This window comes from Colobus angolensis, unplaced genomic scaffold (genome assembly GCF_000951035.1).
Source record: "Colobus angolensis palliatus isolate OR3802 unplaced genomic scaffold, Cang.pa_1.0 Scaffold17, whole genome shotgun sequence".
NCBI classification, from domain to species: domain Eukaryota; kingdom Metazoa; phylum Chordata; class Mammalia; order Primates; family Cercopithecidae; genus Colobus; species Colobus angolensis.
In genome coordinates this window covers 12,679,196-12,700,271 of record NW_012114821.1, presented here as the reverse complement: position 1 = coordinate 12,700,271, position 21,076 = coordinate 12,679,196, and the positions used below count along the sequence as shown (strand labels likewise).

At 37.7% G+C, this 21,076-nt stretch overlaps 1 protein-coding gene across 2 annotated transcripts in view; it reads right to left on the bottom strand.

Moving 5' to 3' along the window:
* Positions 1-21,076, bottom strand: part of LRRC6 (leucine rich repeat containing 6) — a 92,900-nt gene that overhangs the window by 39,939 nt on the left and 31,885 nt on the right. For both annotated transcript variants that reach the window (XM_011938163.1, XM_011938162.1), the window contains exons 5-8: positions 16,229-16,452; positions 9,712-9,894; positions 7,017-7,094; positions 1,523-1,582 (exon numbers count right to left, since the gene is read on the bottom strand). In XM_011938163.1, coding sequence (XP_011793553.1) covers positions 1,523-1,582; positions 7,017-7,094; positions 9,712-9,894; positions 16,229-16,452 — 545 coding nt within the window. The remainder of the gene's footprint in view (positions 1-1,522; positions 1,583-7,016; positions 7,095-9,711; positions 9,895-16,228; positions 16,453-21,076) is intronic.

Below are 21,076 nucleotides of genomic sequence, written 5' to 3'. Positions count from 1 at the left end.
ATTAGTGGTTGCCATGAAGAGGGAGAATGGGCAGTGACTGCTTAAGGGTCATGGGGTTTCCTTCTGGGGTGATAAACATTTTCTGGAACAATGGTAATGGTTGTACAATATTGTGAATTTATTAAATGCCACGGTATTGTCCACTGTGAAATGGTTGAAATGGTTGATTTTAAGTTATGTGTATTTTACCACAATCAAAACAGCAAAGTTAGCTGAAGTCCTGAGGGCTGATGTTCTGGCTCCTTTGGTCCCTGTTTACTTTGACAAGGCTCACTCTTGGAAAATTTACCCCCTCTTGGGTAATAATCCCTCCTACCTCCCAGGGTTACTGAGAAATTAAATAAAATGGGGTACATCAAAAGCCATTAAAAAGAGAAAGGCATTTATTATAATTCATGCATGTAAACATTCATCCATTCATTTGTGCATGTCAGTGTCATACTCCCATGATCAGTATTTGTTCATTCATTCATTCATTCTTGTATTTATTGAGCACCCAACAGGTGCCAGGTTTTAGGTGTGGAGATGTAGACAGGAAAGAACAAACAAAACAACTTCCTGCTCTGACCACAAACTTTTAAGAATACAAGTACATTTACACTTTGTCAGCAGGAAGCCAAGTAGAAAGAGTGGAAGGAAGTGCTGGGCAGGGGTAGGTACTGCTTTATGTCAGATGGTGGGGCAGAGAGGCCCCTCTAATGAGGTGACATCTGAGCAGAGGTGTGAAGGGCACGAGGCAGCAAGCTACAAGGGCACCGAGGGCGATACAGGCAGAGGGAAGCACAGGCAAGCAGCCTCTGAGATGGTGCCAGGGGACACTGAGGTCATCAGAAGGATGTATCAGCACAGCGAACCAGGGTCTAAAATCTTCAGGGAATGAGGCAGAGTGACCTGCTGTCTTTAGATGCTTCCACGAAGAAGGATAGGAGGTGATATAGGCTGAAGGTTTGAGTGTCAAAGCCATGGAGTTTTAGGGAGGAGAAAAGGACAATAGTTTGGATGTGGTGATGAGGGCAGGCAGGAGGTCCGTGCCACTCCTACCCACGGGTGAGAAAACAGGCAGGATGTGAGAGGGCAGCAGGGAAGAAGGGTCCACTGGTGACAGAGGCTGCTAGGTGTTCCCCCAGGTCTCTGAGGTGGGACTGAGGGAGGGGAGCCAACCACCTGATACCTATTACTTATAGGAAGCCATTTTAGACAAAAACAGAGGACTATGCCAGCAAAGAGCAGAGTGGGGTCCTTGTAGTATCAGCATAAGAAAACAGCATAGGTCTCAGAATTATTTAAACTCTGCCTTAGATATTCCTGAGTTCATAGCCATGAAATTGTGGCTTTATTTACCTTTCCTTTCATTTTCATGCTTTGAAAAATTATAATAACTTCTCTGCCTTAACAAATAAGCTTCATTTAACTATAGGTCTAAGTCAATTCCATTTCAAATTTTTTCAGAACTAAAAAATTACTACTGAGAATGAAAACAGACAGAAATGTCATTAAATAAATACACAGAACATGCCTTTACCTATAGACAGCAAGGTCCAGGATGATCTGCTTTTCATTGTCTTTCAAAGAGAAGTCAATTCTAAGAATAACACATTTGGGGGGAAAAAAAGAGATGACTTTAGGATACTGTATGGATAATCCCTTCACAAATTCAGAAGCAAATTAGATAATAATTTTATAATAATGTCCAATGACAACTTATTTTGGTGGTTGGACAATCAAATGTCAAAGGTAATTTTAAAATTTCAGCAAAACCTACAACATATTAATAAATTATTTGTGCTTACAGTGTTTAAATGTGAGAATCTTAAGGTAAATTACATACAAAAAAATTAGCTTTGGTGCAGAGACAGAGACATCTGGTGGCTAAAGTTTTCTTTTCCATTTCATGTGAGTTTGCCAGAAGCAAACTAAAACACTGGAATTATTTATGGAGAACTAAAGGTTGCTTTTGCCTCCCCTTTATCCTGCATTCGATTCCTTAGGTTTTAAAGAGCCCTGTCTTCCTTCTTTTTTCTTGCTATTTTTTTCTTCTCCTTTCATCGCTGACCTTCCATTGCCCTGAAAAAGGCTGAGACGCTGCCCATTATCTATTACCTCTGTTTTATAGATGAAGAAACAGAGGTTCAAAGAGGTTGGCACAGCTGAATTATAATAAATGCCTTTACACTTTGTCTGCACAAGCCTGGCTAGGCAGGATTTCAAAGCTCTACCATCTTTCACCTGTGCCCTGAGGCTGAGTCCTAGGTCTAGCTTCCACACTGAACATCATGCTATCAGAATTGCCTGGTCAATTTTCTTTTGAGCATTTCACTTATCATATTACTCTATAAAATATACAACTCAACAATATTAAAGAACATAAGCTAAACTGTTTAGGAAAACGTGAAGTTAGCGATAGATGTGGCTGTTAGCAGCATTTCTGCTTGTGGCAGAAATTGTCTCACTGCTTTCAATAGTCCAGGTCTGTGGGACTTCTTCAGTGTCTCAAATGGCCCACGCATTTGTAGAACCTCATCTCAGGAGCCTTTTATGTGCTCCTGCTCTGCCTCGATTTCTTATTACTTGTAAAGTAATTTTAGAGAAGTTTCCTATGGCAGAGATTGCTATTTAGTTGCTATCTGCTTCCCCCTTTATTCCTAGTGACAGGAACCATGGTTTGAACTAGGTGCATGGCTATGTACAACAAAGGTTGCATTCTGTGGCCTCCCTTGAAGGTAGGTGATGTCAGGGGAGGGACAGTCATTGTATGGCACTTTCTAAGAAATGTCCCTTAAGAAAAGGAGCATGTATCCTTTCTTCCATTTTTTCTTCTTTATTTAGCTGAGTAGAACAGAATGTAAGAGGCCAACAGATGAACGATGGAGACTACTTAATAAGCAATTGCAACTGTCCAAGCAAGAGTTAGTGTCAGCTAGAGGCGGTGGTGGGATGAGACATGGCTGGATTCCAATAATATCGAAGGAAGAGTTCACAGGGCTCACTGATAAGATGACAGAGAGAAGAATCAAGGGAGAATCCAAGGTTTCTGGTCTTAGCCAAGGGGTGAATGTGTGTTACTGAGACGGAGAACACAGGGACACAAGCACACGATGCTGGAGAGTGGTAGTGAGGCTTGAAATCAGGGGTTCTCTTTTAGCTATAATAAGTGTGCAATGACTCTCTTACATCCAACCAGTGATGTCAAACTTCTAATTGTTAGAAACAAATTTTCGATACTGCAAAGTGAAACCAACACTCAGGCAAAAGTTTTCTTAGCAAGGCAATATACTTCTATAGAAGGGCACTTCCTGCATGCAAGGCAGAGGCAAGGGAGAGTGAGCAAAACAAAGGAGAGCAGGAGTTTTTTATCCCTAACACAGACCCTGTTCCTGTGCCCTCCCCCTGCGGGTAGCCTAGATTGTGGGGATGGACCGCACAATCTAGGCTAATTCTGATTGGCTACTGTTGACCTCATCAAAGGAGGCAAGGGTGGGCGTTTCACGGGAAGGACAGGTACGGTACATCTTAGGGTGTTTGGGCACAGCAGAGATAGGGAGGGCTGATAGATGAATGGGTATGATGACCTTTTAGAATAGAACAAAGAACCAGGAACCAAAACTCTTTGAAGAGGAACTATATGTTCTTAACAACATAACTGAATAGACAAGTCTTGAGCTCAGAGAAGAGGTTGGATTGAGTTGGGAGCAATGTAAAGAGTGTGTTTACAGTCATGGGATTTGGTGAGAGCCATGAAGAGCTAACGCGAAAAGGAAGACAGCTGAGGAGTTTGCTATAGGGCACCCAAAAAACAAAACCAAAGGGATACATCAAAGCTTAGAAAGATGAGCAGTCAGTAAGGTAGAAGAAAAATCAGAAGCAAAGGGAAGAAATTGCTTTAAGAAGGATGGTACTGAACAATTTGATCCAAATCTGCTATGTCCAGTAAGACAAAGACTAAGAATCGAACACTGAATGTGGAAATAATATGGCTAAGGAAATTTCAGGATGATGGAATACACAGAAGTGGTTTCAAGAAGGAATGTGAAGTTAGAAACTAGAGACCAAGTGCAGACAATTCCATTAAATGGGGGCAGAGAAAAAGAGCTGTGGCTGGAAGGAAAACCAGGGGAAGGGAGGTTGTTGCTTTTGTTTTGTTTAAGACAGAGATTTTTAGAATTTATTTGCACATGGATGAGATTGATCTAGCAGAGTGGAGAGAACTAGTGCAGAAGATCAAGGATAACTGAGCAACTAACTCCTTGATAGGCAGAGGGGATGGAGTCAGGGTGTTTACACAGACTGATTTTGGATAGGAAGTTCACCGTCAGCAAGCAGAAGAGAGCGGAGTACATGGGACAGGTCCAGCTACGCTGGTAAATTAGATGTTGGGAGGAAAAGAAATCTCCTGATTGCTTTTTTTCTCAATGAAATAGGAAACAGTGTCCTCAGTTAAGACTGTGGAAGTGTCAGATGATGTTGGAAGTAAGGAGAAAGAAGGTACGAGAGCAGCCTGCAGGACAGTGGGAGAATGGACGGCCCAAGAAAATAAAAGAAGATCGCCAGAGTCCATTTGAGATCTGTGGTCATGAATTGAAGGTAAGACCAGCAAGTAGAGGTGAATGGTCTCCTCCAGCCACACATGAGGACCAGCCCAAGAGTGGGTAGTGTGCTAGATTTAAATAGGGTTGGGGTTTTGTGAGGTGACGATGATGGAAGAGAAAAAAACAAGAGATTGGAAGACAAATGACAAGGATTGATTTTATTTTTCTTTTCCTTTTTCCTTGAGACAGGGTCTCACTCTGTCGCCCAGGCAGGAGTGCAGTGGTATGATCTCGGCTCACTGCAACCTCTGCCTCCCGGGTTCTCATGTCCCAGACTCCCAAGTAGCTGGGATTACAGGCGTGTGCCACCACTCCCGGCTAATTTTTGTATTTTCAGTAGAGATGGGGTTTCATCATGTTGGCCAGGCTGGTCTCAAACTCCTGACCTCAAGTGATCTGCCTGCCTCGGCCTCCCAAAGTGCTGGGATTGTAGGCGTCAGCCACTGCACCTGGCCCAAGGACTGATTTCTGTGATGAACCATAAAACTAAAGCACGGCAAGAGAAGATGAGGGGTTAGGGGAGAGTAAGAAAAATAGGAGAGTGAATTATCTTATGGTCTTCATGGGGCATGTGGTTGTTGGAGTGGAGGAAGTTCCCCCAGGAACATAAGAAATGGTATCTAGTGAGACACTTCAGGTGAAGTTTCTGACATGGAAGAGATATTGATGGTGGCAAATCTAGGAATGAAAATGGAATCATGTGGTTGAGCTGAGCTGGAGAAGTGAGCTGGTTGGGGAACAGAGAAGCCAAGGCTTCTGGTGGATCACCTACATATTTGATAAAGTCATCACCAAGACTGATGATGGCAGGAGAGGCAGAGAGAGACACCGGTGTGGGTGAAAGATCTTCAATGAATTGAGAAGGTTGGGGTTGAGAGTTGATCAGGGTGATGTAGATGACTGCAGGAAGAAAGGGCAAGGGTGCTATATCCAGATGGCTTGTGCTTCAACAGAGAAAGGGAGAAAGATGGCCTGAAAGTGGCAATGGGCTGTAACTATCCCTGTGATGTATGTGGTGAGGAAGAACAGTGGGCAGCCACAGAAGTGAATCCTCTGCTTCAGTTAGTGAAAGAGGAGAAATGGTGGAGGCCTCAGGCTTTGCTGTCCAGGTTCAAGCTCCAGAAGGCACAGGGGTCCAAAAGAGGCGAGAATGAGTTGAGTTGGATCAGCGCCATTTGAGTATAAGATTCTGGACAGTGGTGCATGACCTAGGAGGGCAGCAACAGGGGATGATCGCATGTCGGGAGGCAGTGATACTGAGGAGGTGGTGGGTAATCAGTTCTTCATAGAATCACCCTCAGTAGAACTGGTTTTAGGGGCAGGTGAGGCTGCAGTGTGTGGGAAGAGTGGTGGTCTTACCAGAGACACATGGAGTTCTGGGAGTCTCCCTTGAGCTCTGTTGTAGGCTAAAGAGAGATGGCCTAAACTCGATTTCTGAACTCCATGAGGTCAGAAAGAAACCTGTCATAGTCACAGCTCTATCCCCAGGGCCTAGCCTAGTGTTCTGCCTTGCATTCCTGTCTGCTGTATGTGGGTAAGGGGAAGGCATTATAGATCTTATCATGGAAGTCACTAGAACTAGGTTAGCATGAGCAACTCAGAAACACCACCAATTAGCTGTGTGACCTTGGGCAAGTCACTCCACCTCTCTCAGGCCCAGGTTCTGGACATGTAAAAAAGAAATACTGTCTACCACCTGTGATTGCTGTGAAGATAAATGATGCCCAGAAATAATTCAAGATTGTGCCTTCACCATGGTCATGACAGAGCAAATGAAATGATGACGGAAAACAGGTTTGAGTAATAAAATGAAGTGAATGAGATTTAGTCTGTAGGCTCTTTGGTCTGTATTTTTGGCTACAAAAGGCTTTCCTGTCCTGCTTTTTAATTTCAAACTTTAAGACAGATAAAGAGGGTAGATTAGATATTATTATACTTGAAGATTTCCAGTTTGAGTATCTGTCCTCTATTAAATTCATTGAGGTTATTATATTGATCTCCTTCCCTAGCTCTCAAAGGCTTTGTATATGTGCTCCAGAGTATAAAGTAGATGTATGGACGGTACATCAGTATTCTCAACCAGTTTGCTTCATGGCAGAGTTTTAAAAATTCATAAATACAACAATAATGTGGTGGCAATTTTCAGGCATAAAACTGTATATGGTCCAAAGTTTCATGGGGTACATAAATAACTAAGATCTCCATATGCCAAGATCATTTGCTAGATGCCAAGACAATTATGCATTTGAAAACATAATAGATGTTTTCTCTTTAAATATGCACCAAATGACGTTATTTTTAGACTCATCAAACTTGTTAAGAGCAGTCAGATATATTCTTTGCAGAGCAAACCTGGAATTGAAACAATGATTGACCAACACCATTGATTGACACTTTTGGATCTTTAACTCTCTATTTGGCCTCACATACTTGGGCTCATTTACATTTAGGGCTTTCCCATCTTCAGTGATCAAAGTCCTGGGTGGTTTCACTTTCTTCTTTTTTTCACTTAAGATTGATGGTGGGTGAGAACAAGGGGCAGCATGGAAAGAAAAAATAAGCAAAGAGAATATAAAAGCAATTAATACATTTTTGTGAAACAGTTTTAAAAAAATTAATTGAACTTTTATGAACACATCAGCAATTCATTGTTCTGAAGTCCATTCCTTTAATTCTATGCTGGGAACTGACAATCAAGCCAGATTTTTTTATGTGGTTGTATCTGTATCTGTACAGCAAAAAAATGACAAAGACAATTTGCCAGATAATTTGAATGAGGGAAGAAAACTCCTTTTCATGACTGTCTATTAATATTTAAATAAGTCTATTTTATACATGATTTACCCAGATAACTGTCAACTCTCCATTTGTGTACAGAGCTTCTGCTTTAGCTAAAATACAACATTTAACATACTAATTGAATAGAATCTATTCAATATAAATAAAAATATCAGCACAGAAGAATCTATGTAAAAGGCTATTTCTCACAGCATTATTTACAGTGGCAAACCCCTGGAACTGTTGTGAGTGCCCATCAGTGGAGGAATGGTTGAATCAACTGTGCTTCATTCATGCTATAACATATTTTGCAGCTATTAAAAAATATGTTTGCTCATTACTTATTGATTTAGAAAAGTGTTTATGATGTCTTTAGTGAGAAAAAATATATAAAATATAAATACGTATTTGTTTTACAAAAAGACCCCAAATCCTACACTTGCAGAGATAATTTATGCAATTATAAAGGGTTAAAAAAAATGTAGTGAGATCAACCCAAGCATGTTAACAACATTCACTACATTGAAGGGTTGGATAGGAGGTAAATAAAGGAAGTAAAAAATAGATGATTAATTGAGTAATATGAAATTAAAATGCAGTATGTAAATTCTATTTAAAAGATTACTGAAAGTATATAGAAACTTAAATAGGCAAATATGGACAATATCTAGATCAGATGGAAAAATTTGTTTAGATGATGGAACTGTTGGCAATTCTTTGCCTTAAATTTCTATTGTAATTTTAATACAGATTTTGTATCAGTTAACTTTATTTTAGAAAAAATCATTCACATTCTTCTGCATCTTAAACTGGGCCTCCAGATCCAATGGAGTTAATATTTCAATGACTCAGGACAATTAAGGGGCATCCACAAGCCCTTGGCTTAACCCTACTCAGTGTAAAACAGATCAGAGTTAGGAATAAAAGATTTCTTTTGTCCCTGCTTACACCCAGTTAATAAAAATGGCAACACAATCAGAGGCAAACATCTCAGGGACTCACTGGATTGGGAAGTCTAAAGTGTCCAAAACATAGAGACTCAGATCTCCATCCAATTCAGCCTTACTTTATTAGGTGTCAGGGAGTAAAAAAAAATTCTCCTTATTTCAGGCTCAATACATAATAGATTAGATATTATTTATATATACCCACAGATATATAAATATAACATATGTGTGTATGGGTATATATGTAAGAAATATTTCACATTCTATAAACATGTAGAACTTCCATTTCAAAGGGCTCTTGAGTCTCTGCAAAGCACTTTCACATGTATGGATGGGCTCACCTGATTTTCTTAACAGTACAGTGGGGTAGGTAAGACAGGTATGATAATCCCTGTTTAGCAGATGAAGAACCAAATGAGGAGAAGTTAGGTACTTGCCAACATCACACAGAGGGTAATAGTGGAGTCAGAACATGCATACATAATCTTATTCAATGCTCTTCCCAAAGGGCTGTGTGGTCCCTTAGTGTGAAAATCACTCACGTTTTACAAACAAGTATTTTAGGCAAAATTTGATTTTTGATTGTTATACCTCCCTGTATTTCTAATTAATGAAAATTTCATGAAAGCAGCTGAGATTTCAAATCTTTTTTACTTCTAGTTTCTTGCTTTTAGTTGTTAATCACAGGAAGAGATATTGTGTTTTGTTTCACTTGAGTCATTGCCATGTAGATTACTGTATTTCAGGGCTAATTTATCACTTTCTTAAGCTCATGAATAATAAGTATTCCCATAAGTTATATATTTTACATACTAGACTTAAGCAATGACATGAAATGGAATGACACAAAATCTGTTTTTGAAAAATCTACTCTGAAGATAATAGCATAAAAATCCTAGTTTCTAACAAATCATCAAATTATAGATAAACAATTCAAAAGTGAAATCATAGTGTTAAATGTCGAAGAAAGTTGTATTAGGAAAATAAAATGTCTAATAAAACTAATTTCCAATTCTTCACTTTGCAAATTAATAGAACAGACTCAAAAAGGACCCCATTCATTCCACAAAATGACCTTTTTCTAGACTAGAAATACTAATGTATTAGTGTACCCTAATACACTATTGTTGGGTATATTAAAAGTTGTAAAAAGCTAAAGACATACAAAAAACCTCTGCCTAAAATGTCATAATTCATGATGTTCTAAATAAGGTACTTTGATATTAATGAATGTTAGCCAATACAATTCAACATAAAGCTATACTTAGAAAAAACAAAATCTATATATGAGTGCTAAAGGTTTAACACAAATAATGGGTAAAAAAAAAAAAAAAAGGCAATCATGAAAATATAGTTCATAAGTGGCTACTGCTTCCTTCTCATAGGAAAGAATGAAATACCTTAATTTTTCCTGATTTTTCCGTTGTTTTTCCATGTGTCTAAGAGTTTCCAATCTCGATTCAGGAGTAAACAAGCAGGGCTTATTCCAGAATTCCAAGTCATCTTCAATGTTGTCTAATTTCTTTGTGTTGTGTTCCTCTGTGTCTGGCGCCTGTAGGTGGTCTTTGCTCTCTAAAGAGGAACTAGGAAAAACAGAGCACTTAAGAACAATAATGGATTCATGAGCTTCATCCTTAATGCTGGCCCTTTAATATCTACACACTTTTCTTATGTTATCTTCTTACCTTTGAATGAGAAAGTGACTCTGAAAGACAGTCTATCCAGGCCTGGTTACCCTGGCGTGGATATGTAGTGAGATCAACCCAAGGCTGTTAACATTCATTACATTGAAAGGTTGAATGGGGCAGGCCTTCATCCTCTATCATCAGGAATATTGAGGTAATCAGATTCCAGGGTTCACAGACCTGACTGCTAAGAATCACCTGGGGAGCTTTATAAAAAGTACAGATTCCTGGGCTCTCATCAGAAAGCCTATTCAGTAGATCTGAAGTAGTTCTGAAGTAGTAGATCTGAAGCCTGGGAATCTGTGTTTTATATTTTGCAGGAGATTCTGAAGATCAGACAAGCAATCACCCCACCTCTAATCTCGTACCTGTCAACTACACTCTCCACACTACTCCCAGAGGGACTTTTCTAGCAGGCAAATTGGATCACATTATTTCTAGGTTTTTTAATGACTCTCTCATCTCCAAAATGTGCTTGTGGGACATATAACACTTTTTATAGTATGGCCTGTACCTAGTTTATTTTTCATGGATAACTTCTGATTATGTAGCTTTATATGGTAACAGGTCTCTCTTCCCTTTTATTCATGTTTTGCTAATTGTCAGAGAATTAAACAATGTCTCTATATGTCATCAAATGGATATTATGTGAGATAGTCAACATTTGTTCAACATGGATCCCAAAAATATTTATTGAGCATCTTCTGTTGTGCCAGATACCAGAGATACAACCCTGGCCTACACAAACCATGACGCTACTTTCAGGGAGATCCTATTCTTGTGGCAAGAAAATGACATCATTCAAGCAATAAACATTAGGTATAGTCTCTCTCCCCTTAACTCTCCCTAGAATAGACACTTTATTAGATGACATTAAATGAAAAAAATTACATGATGCCTTTAATACCAACTATAGAAAATAGTAGGTACTCAATACATGTTGGGTTTTGTTATCGAATGAGGTGACAAGAAAGGCTCCTTTAGTTGATCTTCAAACTAAAGACATTTTCTTCATTTTGACAATATCTTTTCAAATATATTTTCTTTATCTCGAAAATATTGTGAAAGATATTTTTCAAAGGGATGAACCAAAAATACCAGAACATGAATTTTAAGTAGCATCAATAGAATATATAGTAAAATTCTGCTGTCTTTACAGATACAATGCAACTAAATATTTTAATAAGCAAAATAATGCAAATTGCTGAAAATAAATAAATCATTTTGCTATACAGCTACAGTTCTTTATGGTATTGAAAGAATAATCTATGAAGGTTAGATTATGTAGGTTAGATAATATTCTACAATATTCTAGATAATTGCCACTGAAATAATTGGTTCCATTCTCATTTAACCACTTAAATTATATTTTTCCTGGAAAGTGACTAATTGGTTCAATCTGGCCTTTTGCAATCTAAAATAATAATTATAAAAACATAAAAATAACAGTACTTAAGAAAAATTATCAGAGATATGAGCTAAATAACATAAGTCTCCAAGGCAAAATGCATATAAATATGTGTAGCTGGTTGATGAAACAAAGTGAGCTCATTAGTGTATGGTCAAAAAAACTTTCTCTTCAACCACTGCCTTCAAACCTGCTCTCTCAGAACTCTCTACTCATCCATGAGCAGATCCCACAGCTCTGTAGTCACTTTTAAGAACAGGATAATCTCAGCTAACCATTCACTTTCAGATACTAAAGGGTCTAAAGTTTAAGTAAAAGTTCAGACCTAAGTTTCAAATCGAAGCCATTCCCTCGCTCTCCAACCCATTCTCTCTCCTGGCCCTGTTTCAGATTGGGGTGTGCATGGGAAGAGGGACACCCTCTCCTACTTTTCATTGTCATCCATTCCTTCCCTCTGAATCCCATACCACTGGGCCTCTTAGGTTCAGAGGCTTCCTGACTTCAGAATTTGGGACCTGGGAAGATGAATGAGGAGAAGGTGAACATCTCTTATATGACCACTCCTATTATAACCTGGCTATTGCTACCCTTGCTAGGACCAATATCCAGATACTGGCTTTCTCTTCCTGCAAGCACCTTTGTCATTCTTGGAGACACTACAAGAATCCTCCAAGTGTACTGTTCACTGTTGAGGTGGTCAATATACTTCCTGGCTCCTTTTGTGATAACTCCCCAGCTTCTGCCACTGATAATCCACCCCTTAGTTTCTTATTGCTGCTGCCCTATTGGACAGCATCTCTTCAAGACAGCTCAAATCCAGCTCTTCTACCATGTCTACTTGGTCTATACAATATTCGCAAATCCTGGCTGGGTGGGGTGGCTCACGCCTGTAATCCCAGCACTTTGGGAGGCCGAGGTGGGCATATCACGAGGTCAGGAGTTAGAGACTAGCCTGACCAACATGGTGAAATCCATCTCTACTAAAGATACAAAAATTACTCAGGCATGGTGGCACACACCTGTAATTCCAGCTACTCAGGAGGCTGAGGCAGGAGAATCGCTTGAACCCAGGAGGCAGAGGTTGCAGTGAGCTGAGATCGCATCATTGCACTCCAGCCTGGGAGAGAGAGTGAGACTCTGTCTGGAAAAAAAAAAAAAAAAAAAAAAAAAAAAAAGATATTCACAAAATCCTTGCCATATGAAGTGTGAGCTGTTGCCATTAATACCTTCTTCCTTGATCCCTCTGCTCCAGGTCACTTTCTATCTTTTCAATTCTCCAGGCTGGAGGCAGGCTCTACCTCGTCAAGAGGTAAATGTTCATCTCCCTTTCTTGCAACTTCTGATTCTCTGTAGTATTTCTTCTTGAAGCCTTGAGAGGGAAATAACCTCCTACTCCTCACCAACTAATTCAATGATTCAGGATTTCAATGATTCTCCTCCAGAATGTCTATGTTTCTGTTCAAATAGGCTAAATAGGGTGAGAATGCTGAAAGCTTAAGGATCAGCCAGGTCTATGGGGGAGGCAAGAAGGCACCTGCAAGAAACCTCACTGTAACCTTCTACTAAAATACAAGGAACAGATCATTTTAACTTTTGTAAACTTTTAGAAGCCAAGGATAGTAAACTATCTTCAAGATATTGTATGTACCTATTACATAACTTTGATGCAAAACAGCAGGAAAAAAATACAATGAGACAAGGATATTATAGCATAAACTCACTTATGAACACAGGTTCAAATATTAAAATAAGATATTAGCAAAATCAATGGAGCAATGCATTAGCAAATAATCATGGACAAAAGGATGTTTATCCCAGAAATTCAAGGATGGTTTAATATTAGAAATTCTATTAATGTAATTCAACACAGTAACGGAGAAACACTATTATCTCAATAAATTTGGGGGAAGCATTTAATAAAAATCAATATAATGCATGTGATGATTAAAGCTCTCATCAACTGAGAATAGAAGGAAGCTTACTTAACAAGACCCAAAAACCCATGGCAAACATTATACTTAATGATGAGAAATTGCAAACATTCTTTTTAAAGTCAGAAACAAGATACAGATATCCATTCTTAACGCTACTATTCCACTCCATACTGGAGACCTTTGCAGGCAACATGAAGAAAATAAAGTAGAAGGAGAGGGATTGGAAAACAATTTTCAAGTTACTGCTTACAAACGATGTATTTTTCCAGTTAGAAAATGCAGGATTGCCTCTTTCATAAAGGTTAGCAAGATTAATACAGTATCAGTATACAGAAATAATTTGTCCATTTAAATATCAGCAAAACCAATTACATCTATTTTTAAAATCTCATTCTACAAGATACTTAGAAATAGAGACAATGAAAGATGGTTTAAGACTTTTATAATGAAAATTTAAAACCTCATTGAATGACTCAGAAGAAGGTCTAAGTAAATAGAGCTCTTCCAAAGTTCAGCAAGGAAAGAATCAATGTCATGAAGATGCCAACTTTCCCCCAATTAACATACAAATTAAATGCAATTTCAATCAAAATTCCACTAGGGATTTTTAAGGAATTTGATTAGCAGCAGATTCTAAAACTCATACAGACAAGTAAGGAACTAAAAATAGCCACGATAACTTTGAAAAATGAGAATATCTCCTATGAAATATCAAGATATGCTATAAATCTATACAAACCAAAACCAGGTAGAAGTGCTCCTATGGAACAGTCTAGGGAACTCAGAGATGAACCCATGAATACATGGTTTGAAGGGATTAGTAAGGGTGGCATTTCAGATCAGTGGGAAAAGAATAGCACCTTAATAAATGGTACAGAGACAATTAGCTACCCATATGAAAAACCATTGGTACCCTACCCTATACACTGGCAAAGGTTAATTCCAGATAAAAAGATACAAACAGATATGGTACTGGGATAAAGAAGCATTCCATAAACGAGACAAAAATGTACAAATAAGTTTAACTACATTAATATTTTTAAACTTCATAAAACACAGCACTTATAATTAAAGACCAGTCACAGACTGGGAGAAGACATTTGTAAAGCACATAACCACCAAAGAATATATTTTTTATTTGTATCCAGAATATAAAAGAACTATCAATAAGAAAAACACTTAACACCTTATTTAAAACAAGTAGGGGACTTGAATAGAGGATATCTGAATAACCAACAAACATATAAAAGATATTTAAAACATTCAAATTCACTAGTAACTATAGAAATGCAAATTAAATTTTTTAAAAATAGAGGATACTATATACTATGCAACACACTTGATTGGCCAATATTTTAAAATATATTATCCAGTACTGACAAAGATTGAAAACTCCTGTATATTGATATATTAGTATAAACTATTACAAGTACTCTAGAAAACAATTTGGCAATATGTATAAAGTTGAAAAGATGTCATGATTGTTGTAGCAATGCCATTGCTAAATACCCTGAAGAAACTTTCATACCTGAACAAGGAGACAAGGGTAACATTGCTTGAATATCTCAACAAATGTTCAACATAGATTTAAGAAATATTTATTGGGCATCTTCTGTTGTGCCAGGCACCAGAGATACAGCCCTGGCCAAGATAGACCATGATGCTACTTTTAGGAGATTCTATTCTTGTGAGAATTGGAAATGGGAATAGGGAAAACAACGTGCATGGCTAGCCAAAGAGGGATGGCTGTGTCCAGGTTGACTGGCTGGCACCATTAGAAGGATCGCATGTGTTGTTGGAGCTGCTGCACCTTCTGATTGGTCAGGGCAAGTGAAATACTGGCTATTAACTATTTTGAATATTACCTCTGGGATAAATTATAATTTATTCATCCAACTGGATATTATTCTATACTTAAAATGAATTAGTTTTACATGTCTTCATATGTATAAATCTCAAAAACATAATGTTGCATGCAAAGCAAAGCTATAGAAAGATATCATTCATGCTAAACACACATACTCAAACTACTATTGTTTAAGGAGGCATACTTGTGAAATAAAAGTATTAAAAATATGAATGAATCAACATGTATCAAATACGCGCCAGCTTCAGGATAGCAGACACCACCAGGATGAAGAGAGGAATGGGATGAAGGGGAAGTACTTAAGGAGCTTCTACACTCTTAATGATATTTTATTTCTTATTTAAAAAAAGATCCAAAGCAAACATACAAACTATTGTCATTTATTAAATGTAGGCGGTCGAACTACAAGCTGCCTATATAACTATTTTCGAACATTTATGTATGTCTGAAATACTTTATAAGTATTATTTCCCCAATTTTAAGGGATTCTGTTATCTAAATACCTTATACTTTAACTGTATGGAATCAAATCAACTGACTATAGTTGCAATTCACTTAAAATAAATAAACATGAAAATTTTAATTTAAAAAAGTTATTAATCATATTAAAAATGTATTCAGTATATAATTAAGAAAATAGAAGGTTGTATGATACGATTAGAATTATTCAAATTATAATAATGTAATTTGTATTTAACTTTTCTAAAATACTCCTAGTTTGTAAATCAAAGTACACCTGTTAATTCATCTTTTCTGTATATATTTTATGGATTTTTCTGAGAATAAGTTTAGATGGAAATTAAAGTTGCTAGTTTAAAAATGAATTTTTCCCCCAAGGAAAGAAAGCCTTACAGAATTGTCACAAGCAATGGGATGCTCATATTCTTCCACCCAAAATTCACATCATATTTTATTCCTCAAATTAATCTGGAATATAAGTGTACTGCAAAGAACTTGGAAAGAGAATACAGTTTGCTGCTTTTAACAAAAGTTGACTAGAAAGTAAACTAATAATTTACATACAGAGTAGCATTGATGTCTGTGTACCAACGTCCGTCAAAGCCTGCGTTACTTCTCTTGTCTTCCTTTTTATCCTCTTCTTGGTGTTTCCTCTGAGCCTCTTCCTTGAGTTTGGCTCGTTTAAGACAGTGATCTTTTTCCTGCTCTCTGATTTGTGGTTCAATTACTGAATACTCCTGCAATGCCTTAATCCTTTCTGAAGGCTCTATTTCTTTACCATCCAACCACTTAAACAAAAAACAATAAATATAGTACAATTGTTCAAAAGTAGCAGCGTGAATCAGCCCCGGGTTGATTTCGATTATAACTTTTGAAACTTAGAAATAATAATACACCATAGTGATAGAGAATTAAAACAATATAATTAATGGGAAATATCAGAACATTGTTCTAAATCAATGTTTATTTCATACAATTTACACAGTTTTAAAAATACCTTTACTGGTAATAATAATGATTAGGTCTTCTGTTAAAAATGATAATTAATACAAGCTCTCAAAATATTTTATGTTAATTTTATAATTGCTCACTATGTCAAAAATGTCAATGCTTAAGTCAAATCATAGCTTCACAGTACAACAATGGCACTTCTCAAAAGCTCTCTACAGAAAAAAAAGGCCTTGAATATTACGCATGATTGGGCTCTAATACAAATGAGCCCATGTTTCACCCTTAACAAGACAGATAGGCTATTGTTACAGCATTGTTTACATCTGATACTTCAATTATGATTTTCCAAAGTAAAATATTAAAATAAAAGTGTCAATTAAAACCTAAAATGTTAGAGCTAACAGTTTAAAGATATCTATTTATCTACTCGGCCTTATTCTGCAAAATGAGGTGAGGTATTTAGGAAGGTGTGGTTGGAAGATAATGGTTCCCCAAGAATGTCCACGTTCTAATCTCCATGAATGTTACCTTACATGGCAAAAGGGGCTTTACAGGTTTGATTAGGTTAAGGATCTTGGATGATCAGGGTGATTCTTGTAAGAACCACAGAGGTCCTTACAAGTATGAAAGAGAGACATGAGTGTTAGAGTTAGGGAGAGATGTAAAGTTGGCATACTGATGTCTTTGGAGATGGAGGAAGAGGCCATGAGCCTAAAAATGCAGGTATCCTCTAGAAGCTGAAAGGGGCAAAGTAAGGGATTCTCTCCTAGAGCCTGAAGAAAGAATAGCCCTGCCAACACCTTGATTTTAGCCCAGTGAAACCATTTCAGGCTTTTGATCTCCAGAATCATAAGGTAATACATTTGTATTGTTTTAAGTCACTAAATTTGTCTCAATTTGTTACAGCAGCAATAAGAAACATATAAAAGGGGAAAAAAATACACAGAAAGATTTAGTAAAATACAAATTAAAAAATTATTAGAATCAGCTGAATTATAAGTCAAAATTATGTAGAGATTTGGTAAAAAGATAATTCCAAATATGCTTTGGTCATAAGAACTGATATGGTTGCTATAGATGGGCTGCAGATTTGGTTCTGAGCTTCTTGGCAGCCAAAGCCAAATAGAAAAACATAATTAGTTACACAGTTTTCATGGTCTTTAAGGAAAAAATACAGTTTGTAGCTTCCCTCTAACATGCAGCTCTAAAACACATTGCTAGCACAGAGTTTCATAATGGAGACCTTGAGAGATGTCAGGCATTGTTTCTCTAGAAATATGTCCATACAGTCACAGGTTTCATAAGGCTGTTTCTTGTAGTATCCTTCAATAAAGGCATCCTCATACCATTATGTATGAGACCATAATGATAAACCCAATGCAATAAAACCTATTATTTAAGGCATTAAGTAATTGTGGTCCACATACTTAATCTGATCTAGTTTAATACAGGGGTGGGATCAAATCAATTTGGAAATTTTGGAATAAATGAAATTTACTTATTTTGTAAGTATACATAAGTAAATACACTAATATAAATATATGAATCAACATAATTATAAATATATTTATATATAATTAATACTATATAAATACAGCACTTTCACAAATTTCTGTTAAGTCATCCAATTTGTAGTACTTTGTTATATTAATTTATATAGTATAATTTACATATAAATATATATTATTAACATAAATACATTATATATAACTGTGTATTATAATAAGCTAGAAAACTCTAGCTTATTATAGATAATTTCTTTCGACTGGGATTTCTTCCCAACAGAACCCTGGGGAGCAAGGTGATCTTTTCTTCCTTGTAATTGAAGTACACTGATTGACTGATTGATTGATTGATTTCTGTCTTATAAACGATTTAAGTCTATTTTGACTTAATTAGCACTACTATTCCTAAAAGTCTATGACAACTGAACCCTCTGTCACTTTACTGACAGGAGGCAAAAGACCTCATATTAATAACTAATGACAAGTTTGGCACTGTACCCCAGCACCTATTCTAGGAGCCTCACTTTTTTTTAGTGATTTCTGTTAGTCTTTGAAATTGGCCCACGTTTCCTTCAAGCCAAAATCACATCTGAGTTTAGAAGGCCTAAGAATCATCGATTCAGTTTTAAGCTGAGCGTTTCTTTATCTTTCTTCACCCAGGATTCCTGCAGCACAAAGGTGGAGTGTCCACACTTATTGATAATAACTGTGCAAGTGCTGAGGCAGAGAAAGAGACACTAAGATGTACTGAAGGCCTCACAGAACTCCCTTGAAGTAGGAATTATGATCCCACTATACATCAGTAAAATGAGGCACGCAATTCACAGGCATTGGAAGCAGGTGTCAGACCTTGGTTTGTCTGCTAACAAATCTGTTTCCCACTGTACTGTGGGGTCTACCTACTTCTGGAGTGGCTCAGACACTGGGAAGAAAATCCTTGAAAAGGGCTGACTCTCCTCACACCTCTTCTATGTGACTATCTAAAATAACTACTCTGCTGCTATGGGTTGAATTGATAAAAAAAGATGTTGAAGTCCTAACCCCCAGTAGCTCAAATCATGGACTTTTTGGCAACAGGGTCATTATGGATGTAATTCGTTGAGACTAAATCATCCTGAAGCAGGTGGGCCCCAAGCCAATATAACTGGTGTCTTTATAAAGAGAGAGGCCTGTGAAGAGGAAGGCAGAGACCCTCAGGGCAATGTGTAAACAAGCTCAAGAATGCCAAAAATTGGCCGGCAAATCAGCAGAAGCTAGGAGGGAGGCATGGAGCAGATTCTCCCTTGCAGCCCGTGGAAGGAATCAACCCTATCAACATCTTGAACTTGAACGTCTGGCCTTCAGAGCTATAAGATGACATATTTCTGTTGTTTAAGCCATCTAGTTTGCAGTACTTTGTTACAGCAGCCCTAGGAAAATAATATATTTATTAACACAATTCCTTTCAAGCAGCTCACCAGCTTTCAATGAAATGGTAATTAAGATTCTATGGTATATCAAACTATTTTAAAATATTAATAAATATATGCATGCTATTTTTCAAAACGGGGTTGTTTTCTATTGAAGCAGTTGATTTGGAGAAGTCTTTCTGAAAGGAAAGACTTGATCCAAAACCTGTAATTTAACCCAGAGAGAAGCAGTGAGTGTGGGTATAGTGTGAATGGTGGAGGCATCAAGGTTGGACTCATTAGGTTCAAATCCCACTGGTGTCACTTGCCAGATGTGTCAGCCTAAACAAGCAGCATTAACTCCCCGAGCTCTGAATGCACCTAATTGTCTCCCTGAATGGGTCTGGGAGGATCAGAAACACTGTGCATAAAGTACCTGGCACAACCTCTGACCCTGTCTGCAGCAGCCATATGATGGCTCTCACACCTCTAGCCTGACTAGGCTCAGCTGCGACACTGACACAGGCTCAGCTATGGTGGCCATGAGGACTCCCTGACCCTTAGCCCTTCCAAGGGCATGGCTCACAGCATTACACTATAAGATCTAGTTCTATGATAGTCGGGGTCTCATCAGCTCATTTTCTAGGAAATCACTGTATAATAACGATCAGTTTAGGTTACATATGAGACAATTTATTATTTATTCTATATTCAATTACCTGAATCACTCATTCTCTTAATCTGAGAAATTTTACATTAGAAGAAATGTGTTCCATTAATCCAGCAGTCAGCAGTCCCTTGACCACAGAGAACACAGAAGTCTAAGAAACAAATATCCTTTGAGAACTGAAAAAATGCCTGTTGCACAGGCGATGTATCCATGCATTCTCTTTCCAGGAACATGGAGCCACATGCAGGCTGGGAACTCTTGGAATTACATGAAACTTAACATTGCTATTTTAATATTCTCTGTTGTATGATTTCTCAAGAAATAATATTCTTTCCTCAGTTCTAAAATTACTTGATTGGGGGGATATGGTATAAGAGTAACATAAACAGTCGTGGTTGTCAAACGAGGTCCCTGCACCAGCATTTACAGATTTTGTTAGAAATGTGAAATCTCAGGCCCCATGTCAGACCTGACCCAGAAACCCTGGGGGAGGAGCACAGCAGTCTGTGTTTTGAAAAGGCCTCCACGTGTTCTGATGCACACCAAAGACTGTGAACTTGCCAGGCACAGCAGTTCATGCCTGTAATCCCAGTACTTTGGGAGGCCGAGGCAGGTGGATCACCTGAGGTCAGGAGTTCAAGACTAGCCTGGCCAACATGGTGAAATCTCATCTCTACTAAAAATACAAAAGTAGGCGGGTGTGGTGGCACATGCCTGTAATCCCAGCTACTTGGGAAGCTGAGGCAGGAGAATCACTTGAACCTGGGAGGCATAGGTTGCAGTGAACTGAGATCGTGCCATTGTACTCCAGCCTGGGCAAGAAGAGAACAAGAGTGAAACTCCTTCTCAAAGGAAAAAAAAAAAAGAAAAATTAAAAAAAGACTGTGAACCACTGCTA